Source organism: Pterocles gutturalis, unplaced genomic scaffold (assembly GCF_000699245.1).
Source record: "Pterocles gutturalis isolate BGI_N339 unplaced genomic scaffold, ASM69924v1 scaffold4045, whole genome shotgun sequence".
NCBI lineage: Eukaryota > Metazoa > Chordata > Aves > Pterocliformes > Pteroclidae > Pterocles > Pterocles gutturalis.
The window spans coordinates 1-9265 of record NW_010145590.1 but is presented as its reverse complement, the minus strand read 5'-3'; the positions used below and the strand labels follow the sequence as shown (position 1 = coordinate 9265).

The following is a 9265-nucleotide window of genomic DNA, read 5'->3' as shown; positions in this document are numbered from 1 at the left end:
AACCCCCAGGCCAGGACACGTGCTCCTCACCTCAGCTCTTACCTATGAGGTCCCGGGCCATCTCCTGGTCCTCCTGCATGCGGCACACGTCGCTGAGCTGCAGCAGCGAGTCCACGTGGTAGGGGTTCAGCTGGAGCAGCAGCTGCGGAAGAGCAGGAGCTCGGTTACACGACGGCACAACCCCCAGGTCCCACGAGGCGAGCTCTGTGAGTGCGGCAGGGCAGCAACACCCTGACGCTGCACCTAAGGGAAAGGGGCTGTTCTTGCCCCCAGGTCTGAAGGGGAAGAAATCCCGTCCCCCGCCACCAGAGCCACTGCTCAGACCATGGTGCAAGGCTGGGGATGCACCTAAAGGCTACAACAATGGATCAGGAGAGCAGAGGTCCATCTCGTCCTGCCTGCTGAAACAGACACCTGGGAAAGAGGGCACGAGGCTGGGCACGCCTGACGACTCCCAGTGCGCTCTAAGCTGCCAACCTTTCGGGGTTCGGGGACCCCCACTGCCAAAGATGCCATTTATATTAACGGTGTCACCCCTCATGAATTTGTTCGCTTACTGACCCAGCACCTTTCCAGCTCAGGGACACAGACAGCCGCCGCTAAGCACACACCCCAAACAGCTGCCTCTAACCCTGCCACCACCCGTCCCCATGCTGGCAGGGATATCCCTCCCCACCCCACACAGCTCTGAGCCCTCGATCCACCTTCCCCCAGGCAGCTCCCTCCGGCCGACCCGGCTTTGCCAGCACCAGGCGTCTGATCATCCTGCTGCCCTCCTCTGAGCCTCTCCCAGCTCCGCCGTTTCCTTCGGAAGGTGCAGTTCTGGGCCCTCAGACAATATTCAAGATGCAGGCAGCGAGCACAACTATAGTTTTGTTTTTATTCTCTATCCCTTAATTCTGAGCACCTGAGCAGGCTTTTGCTTCCTCTGGGTACTGAGAGGACATTCTGACACATCCGTAACAGTGCCAGGATCCAGCTCCTGAATGGTTAATGGATTAAAAATATTTTTCTCCAGGCTTCAGGAACAGCAGTTTGACCACACCTGAAAACCCTCTGCATTCGCTCATCATATTATAAATTGATGCCTTTTTCCAAGCACCCACAACTCAGTTTCAATACAAAAATACTGAAGCTACTTCCAATCTCCTCACAGTTTAGTTTTGGGATTTTTTTTCCCCCAAAACTGAAAAAAATACAGCTTTGAAAGCCCCAGCAGCTGTCCACCTGCAGGGGGGTGGCTGCAGGACCCCCCACAGCACAAAGCCATCGTGTTCCAGGCTGTCCCAGCCCAGCGCCTTTGCCTCAGTGCTGTGTGCCTGGCACTCTACCCCCTCCTTGCTTGCTCCAAGCTCCTCTACAGCCCTCATTTTTGGAGATGCAGCATCTGGGGTCATCACAATAGGAAAATAGCTCTTTGTGCAATTACAACTTCAGCAGCAAAACCCCTGTAACCCACTGGCAAGAGCAGGAAAACACTGCCTGGGCAGCAGCCCCAAAAAGTCATGTTTTGCGTGCTGAAACCACAGCATCTGGGCTCCAGCCACAGGAAACCAGGGCTGCCACAGGTAAACTGGTTGGGGTTTGAGGTCCTTCTGGGACGGGCAAACCCCTGTCTGTGAGCTTTGACCCTTAACAGAAATCAGAAGATTAACGTTGCAGGAGTATTTTCAAACGCAGCCAGAGCCTGTGAACAGGGACGGAGATTAAATATACCGTGGAAATCCTGCCCTGCCCTGCTCTGCGATGTGAGACTGCGCTGGAGCTGTCCCTCGATGCCGGCTCTCGGGCTGCTGGCCGCTGCGCAGGAACCACCTCGCACCGTTTAACGCGAGCCCCTGGGTCCAGGCAGCAGCTGAGCGCAGCGGCCACGAGCAGAGGGTGGGAAAGCGGGAGGAAGCAAACTTTATTTAGTGGACAATGGCCTCTTTAAGAAACTTCCCCAGGGCATGTATGGGAGCTCACGTGGCCAGGGTTTCAGAGCAAAAATACCTCCCTTACGGTTCAGGAGGGTGCAGAGCAATTTCACTGCTGCTTATCGCTGCAAACTATAAATGTTACCATACGCTTAATCAGCTTGGACATGCATGAAGAACTCTCAACACAAAGACTGTTTTGCTGAAATGCCAAGAAAAAACACGTTTTTCATCCATGCAAGAGTTTATAAATAGAACAGCTGTTGGTTTAGATTCCCAGTTCAAGAGCGGCTTATACAATATTTTCCTTTTCCCAGTTGAAGAGCCGAGACAAGGGAGCTTTATTCCCACCCTTCCAGCCAAACGGACTGCCCCCGCGGGCTCCTCTCCCGGCTGGCTACCTGGCACGCTCTCAGCAGAGCCAGCGAGGGTCGGCCACCAGCCCCTCGACCTCATTTGCACCAAGGTGGTCACTTATCTTATTTGATAAGGTGAAAGCAGAGCTCAGCAAGCAACGCTGCAGGCTCGAAGCAAGAATGGCAAAAAAAACCCAAAGCACCGGGATGCACCAGCCCACCTCCCACACTGGGAAAGGGGCTGCAGGAAGGCAGGAGGCAGCAGCACTGGCAACCCAATGTCACAACATACCACAAGGTTGTTGGGGTCCATGGACTCTACGGCATCCAGGAACTTGAACTGCACTTGCTGGTACTCGCGGTGGTGCTCGAAGGTGAAGTGCTGCACGCCCCGGCGCGTGTCCAGCAGCTGCATGGCGATACCTGGTGGGGGGACGGGAGACGAGGGGCAGGAACAGCTCGTTCTGCTTTCTTATCACACAGAAAGCTTGTTCACACCACTGTCTCCAAAGCCTGGTGGGTTTTCAGAAACTCCCAGAGAATTTCACCCATTTCCCTCCTCTCATGAGTCGAAGCCCGAAACCCACCCGAGAAGCCCCGGCAGCTTGCTCTCCCCAGGGATATTTCCCGTTATCCAGCCAGACTGCTGTAGGAAAGGAAGCACAGATCACCTGCTACCTCCAATAAAGGGGAAAAAATAAAACCTCAAAAGCCAAGATACAATACGACAGGGTTCTCCCTGTTGAGAACAGAAGCATTTCCATCAGCTGACGCGCAGTTCCCTTTCTGCACCGGCCGGCGTGAAGCCTGGGCCTGGCAGCTGATGAAAGCAGCTCCGCTTTCTGTGTGCGGAGGCTCCAGGAAAGCCAGGCTGGCAGGAGAGGCTGTTTGTGCCGACGTGGGCACAGGAGCGAGGCGCCCCAGCGGCTCCCAGCAGCGCGGTGTGTCGGCGGCGGCAGCGAGAGCCTCACCTGTTTTGCTGTAGCGTGGCCAGGTGTTCTTGGGAGCCGTCAGCCACGTGCTGCGGACGTACTGGCGCTGCCTTTGCCGTGGCCTGGGGAGATAAACACGACAGGTCACAGCTTCTCCGTGGTGAGAGAACCAGGAGGGCCAAAACCAGCCAGAAAAAGGATGATTCAGGGAAAAAGAGATCCAGCTTCTTCCCCAGCTGCAGCCCTGCCACACGGAGCTTCTGCCCAGAGCTTTAACATGTTTGCCTTCAAGACATGACATACTTTTGCTCAGACTCTGCCTTGCTTGAACCATTCCTCTTTGGACCAGCCAGTGCCTCCAGCATTTCCACTTCAATAGCTGCTCTCCCGTTTTTAGCCCTGCCAAGTTCTCAGCTGCCTCTTTGCCTCAACCAGCTTCCCAGGTCCAATGAAGAGAGCCCCACATCCCTCTGACTCATCTCTTTTCCCAGCACTGCCTTCAAATGTCAACCGATTCAGCTCAAGCCGTACTCAAACGCAACCAATTCACTGGTTCGGGGCTGGAGGAGTCCAGAAATCACAGCTGGGAAAGTCACATCTCTCAGTAAGAGACCGCGGTTTCTTCCTCAAGCACTAAATATTCTTCCCCAGACTCTCAGAGAAGGGTTCTGCTTCCTCCAGCACTGCTCTGAGCTTACACACTTCTGACACGCGCAGTTTCCAACCAGCTCACGGCAGCGGGGATCTCTGGACAATGCTGCCCACGGCGGGATGGGTAATTGCAGAGATCTCGCACCCACGGAGCAGGAGGATCCCTGGGCCCCTGAAACCAAGGGCCTGAGACCCCCGGGAAGCATTCAGGGTCCGCTCTGCAAGACATCACGGACTTTGGAACAGCAACAAGTGAGAAATGCTGGAGAAAGAGAAATCTAGGAGTCTATATTCTACGAATTTGAGTGAAAGGACTCTAGAAGGGCATTTGACAGTAAATGAGAGGGGAAATCAGCAGAAGAAAAAGCAAATGGTAGCAAAAGCCTGGAGAAGTCTTACTCCCCTCCTCACACACATCGCAAAAAAACATTCTCCTGCCCCAAAAAGTGATTGCTACGTGAGTGAGACACCCTGAGCCCCGCACTCCCTGCGCAGGTGGGGGATCGGTGAGCTGTACCACGGGAAGGACGGACACACTGACCTGGACTTTGAAAGGGTTAAATATGAAATTCTGCACTAACCTCTGATCACCAAGAACAGCGCGAGCCCCGAAGTATCTCTTCAGCTCGTTCTCTGGATTCAAGTTTCTGAGAAGGTTTAAAGAAGAGCCACCGTCAGTTCACCACGGCCAGAACTCTCCCACCCGAGTCCTTCACATCGACACCAAGGGCTCTGCACCTTGGGGCGTCTCTGGCCAAGCCCCCGAACTGTCACACACCCCCCACAGGTCCGACACAACACCGAAAGGAGACTAAAAACGGTCAGAACGGGAGGGATGGAAACCCCTGTTCAGTTAGATGCCTCCTTCATGCCCTGCTCCTCCGCAGCGAGCTGGGGAATACTCCTGCCGCCCTCTCCAGGGCAGCCGCGCCGTGGCCGCGACACTCCCAGGATCAGGAGTGCACGCTTGGGGTGCGTGTGCCTGGAAAACACGAAACACCTGCTGCCCAGTCCAGCAATTTGGGGCTGGCACCATAACGATCTCTGCATGGAGCCTGGCGAGGATTAAAATATCTTTTTTTTTTTTTTTTTAATACAAAGATCTTGTAACAAAGCACGACAACACCTACAGATTTCTCGATCTAGCATCTGGCCCGGGGAAGGGAGGCGTATCTGAGAGGGGTTTGTTTCTCTGCCACTCCAGGCTGAGAGAGGGAGAGTGGGAAGGCTGGGATCCCACACCGCCAACCCTCACCCGCTCGGAGATCATCCGGCTCTCGAAGCTTTCTGAATAATGTCTACCTGACCAGAGAAGTCACTGAGGTTCAAAATCACTTCTGGATACACAATCATTCTGCTGTTACTGAACACCCCCAAAGGTGCTGCCCCAGCCCAGCCCCAGTTCTGACGCAGCATCACTGGAGGTTTCAAAACCCGGACTGGTGAGTTGTCCCAGCTACGAGTTTAAATATTTTCTCCAACCACAGAAAGAGCTGCCAGTGTCTGCACCAGCCCAGGGCTCTCAAGCACGCTGGACCCACCAGCCAGCCCATTCCCACCTGGTTTCCCAGTGTGACACACCCCAGACGTTACAGGTTTCTAGACTGAGGCTGATTCATTCACGGCCAGACCACGCTGGTGGGCTCCCAGCTCCCTTCCTCGGGGGAACAGATGTTCCTGTCGCACCCCAGGCCAAAGTGGGGAAGGAAGCAAGCCCTACCTGTGCTCCACGTAGAGCAGAGGCCGGCTGTCGGCGATGATCCCGCCCTGGCTCTGCTGGGACAGCCCGTTGGTGTCCTCAATCTTCTCCAGCAGGCTGTCGATGTCCTCCAGGTCATTGTCTTCCTTAAGAGAGGCACAGGGATAGATGAGGCAGTTATTACCCAGTGAGTCACCGCGGCACGCAGGTCACCCAGCAGAAATCACACCCAACTGCCCCCATGTCCTTTGGCTCATCCCATTCTCTGCGTGACGCCGGTGCAGCCCCTAGGACTCGCCTTGCTGCTGCCCCACTGCACACGTACCCCTCTGATCCACGCCTGCTGCTCCACACCCTTTATTCCCTCAGGAACCCCACCCGGAGCCTGCCTTCCCCATCCAACTGCCTCCAGAAGGGCTGGCTGCTCTCCTCCACCTGCTGAAGGTATCACAGGGCTGTTGCTTTTACACCATCGCCAGTCCAAACGTGTCGGCTGAATGTATCCAACGTGGGCATTCTGCCCCTGCCCACCAGCCTCGCTGTGCTTCCTCTGGTTTTTTTATGCTACGATCCTGATCATTAAAATCAGCTCCCCAAGATTTCAGGATATTACAAACATTTAAATAGCTTTTACTGTCTGCCTTCCACGGAAACATCGAGTTACTGCCGTGACCCCTGTACTCAGGCATCAAACACTGGCACAATTTAGACCCAGCTCTGATATAACACATGCTCCCTTTCCCCACCTTCCAACAACCAGAAGACGCCCGCAGCGCATGCCCAACAGCTGTGTAACACTTCTGTCCTGATTTGCCTCTATTTTCCCCCCAAAATAGCAAGTGACGTGTTTCTTCCGCAGTCGTTTCCCATCCTCCTCCCGAGGTGCGTGGGTGGAACACAGAATTCCATCCCTGACGCCCAAACGGCACCGTGAGCTTGCCTCTTCCAGCTGAACATCGCCACCCAGCAGAGTGGGTACAGGGAAAGTCTGGAAGCTGCTTTGTGGGTTTCCTCAACACATTTCAGAGCTTGAACAGAGGCAGGATTATCTCTCATTGGCAAATCTGACTGCCTGGCTGGGGGTATGGTGCCTCCCTGGAGTCCACAGCTGGCCGATGTCACCCTGTCACTCCTTGGGCTCTGGCTGGGAGAGCAAACAGGCTCCTTGGTCGCGTTCTCCACCTTAGTGACGCACTCAGAGCTCGCCCAGATGAATTACTGGGGAGGAGGCGGCCAGCGGGGCACCCACACCGAGTCACGGCTCACCCCTTGGGCGTGCTGCGGCTCAGGACGTTCAGCACAGGATCTCCCCTGAGTTAAGGCTTTTAAACCTTAGCAGAAAACCAGCTCCCACCTGGACTACATCTCCATTGAATTAAAAGACCAATGATTGTAAATCCATCCAGCCTCCCAGCCTCGCTGGAGTCGATAACGTATATTCATGCACAAACATTCATCTCCTGTGGTTTTATCCATAACACAGACCCTGGATAAAGTTCTCACTCCAAGCACACGTCCTGGAGGCACACAGCTCAGAGAGAACCGCTGTCCCCTCGCTCCCTTTGTCACCACGGGGATGCAGCCGGTCCCACGGGAGGAGCACCGGGCAGCGCCTTCGCTGACAACGCACCAGCAGATTCTCCCGGCAGTGTCCAGCTCTTGGACGTCAAACCACAGCGAAGGCGCACGGCCGCGCACGGGGGAGAAGGGAATGGGGACGGGGATGGGCAGCGAGAGCTTGGCACTGCTCTGCAGAGCCCAAGCAGGGCAAGGAGAATGTAGTGAAAATGGAAAATCCCTCACACGGGACCCCCTCCTGTGCAGAGCCTCGATGCAGAGATGAAAGCAGGCGCTGCTGGGAGGATTTCAGCTCTAAGCATCTGCAGTAGCGCTGCGCCAGTCCCGGCTGCTTGAACCGCCACAGGCAAAAGCTGCTGTTGCCGTTTCGGAATTTTAAATGAGCACCATGCCAAAAGGAGCATTTTGGCCCTAAGATCTTTTCTGCAGCCACCTAAGAGCAGCTGCTTTGCCAACCCCACTGCAGAAGCCAGCGCAGTCACCAACCCTCCGAGCAAACACAGACATACCAGAGTCTCCCCTGCTGAAATTTTCTTGTTTTTCCTTTTCTTTTTTTTCTTTCGTGGCTTGTTACTCAAGGCAGGCTGCAAGGAGAAAGGGAACAGCAGTCAGAGCATGCCTGTGGAGGCAGGGATGAGAGCTCCACTGGGAGAAGAGCGCTGCCCGCAGGATCAGGATGCCAGGAGGGCCCTTCAATGAAACCCACATTCATTCTTTCATGTTTGTCAGCGAGTGGAGATGCAGACACAAGGAGAAAATGAAAACAACACCAAAGGTTTGCAAATGCAAGGGTTAAACCTCAGATGACTTTCGTATCAATGCCTGAGACGACAAAACCAGGCAAGAAACTCCTCGGATACACCACGTGTGGAAGGAATGTGTCAGCCCTCCTTCGCTCCCTGCAATAAAATTTATTTCTGTCTTTCTAGTGAGCATGACAGCGTCACCAGTCACTCCGATCCCCCCAGAAACCAGCATCTGCCCAGAAGCACCACGCCAGACGCCTGCTGAGGGCTCCCACGTACGCGGGAAGCTCCGAGAGACACCACGGGTGCACCCTGCGGTGCTTATGCAGAAAATTCACTGGGTCAGAGCCCACCGGAGCCGCCGCTCACGCAGGGACGGACCGAGCCGAGCCCACACCACTCACCAGAGAGAGTTCCCAAGGCTCTGGGCTGGCTGAGGCCGCCAGCACAGCTGCACCACGGATGAGGGTGGCCAGCAAGAGTTCAAAACCCAGGGGCACACACCCTAAAGGCTGAGCCCTAAGGGATGAGGCCAGGGGGCTGATCCCCCTTCGCTCCCCTGGACCCCCACCTCCAGTGAGATACGGGCCGGACTCGCCACGGTAAACGATTAAAGTGTCCCTTTCCTCACACGCTTCTGCAAGGAAACACTTCTGAGCTGACACAGACCATGGGAGGGAATCTTAACACAAAGTGACAACCAAACACTCCAGGAAGAACACGTTAGCTTACATTGCTCGGAGTCCTCGCATCATCCACTCCAAAACAGACACCTCACGGAGCGTTCACCCACCAGCCCAGCCCCACGGAGGGTGCAGAGCACGATGAGTCGCGCAGGGAAGGGAGTAGAGCAGCCCGGGGTGCTCTCCTTCTGCTGCGCTTTGCCCAACCTCAGCGCTCGTGAGGACACAGCGCAGGGCTCTCCTCAGGACCCTCCCCAGATCCCAGGCACAGACCCAAGCCCCAGCACCACACTGCTCCTTCTCCTCCAGATCTGGACCCCGAGCACCTGGGTTTAAGCTCTGCGTGTGTGTCCCTCCCCCAGGGATCACATCCTCAGCCTCTGACAAAACCCAGGTGCAAGGGAGAACAAACACGTTCTCTGTCACCACAAACCCCCACGGTGCAGACAGGGAAATAAGAAATCTTCCCTCCACGTCTCGCCTGGCAACCCCCACCATCGCTCAGCACCTGGGGATCTGTTCCCGTTCGGTCCGGCTGCTCTGCCTCCTCCCCGTCTCTCTGACCGTCGCCGTCAGGCTCTGCGGTCCCAGCCCCATTCTTGTCCCCTTCCACCGCATCCCACTCGCTGAGCCGGGCGGCCGCTCGCTCCCCCCTGGACAGCGGCTCATCCTCCGGCTCCTCGGTGGTGATCTGCACAAAGCCA

At 55.6% G+C, this 9265-nt stretch overlaps 1 protein-coding gene across 1 annotated transcript in view; it reads right to left on the bottom strand.

The window, feature by feature from the left end:
- The window catches only part of TCF25 (transcription factor 25 (basic helix-loop-helix)), a gene marked incomplete at its 5' end in the record, with an annotated part of 16053 nt that extends 6792 nt beyond the window's left edge, over positions 1 to 9261 (bottom strand). The window contains 7 exons of the mRNA XM_010085416.1: positions 43 to 142; positions 2565 to 2695; positions 3244 to 3326; positions 4437 to 4502; positions 5576 to 5700; positions 7642 to 7716; positions 9070 to 9261. Of these exons, the coding sequence (XP_010083718.1) occupies positions 43 to 142; positions 2565 to 2695; positions 3244 to 3326; positions 4437 to 4502; positions 5576 to 5700; positions 7642 to 7716; positions 9070 to 9261 (772 nt within the window). The remainder of the gene's footprint in view (positions 1 to 42; positions 143 to 2564; positions 2696 to 3243; positions 3327 to 4436; positions 4503 to 5575; positions 5701 to 7641; positions 7717 to 9069) is intronic.
- Between the last annotated feature and the right edge of the window lie 4 nt (positions 9262 to 9265).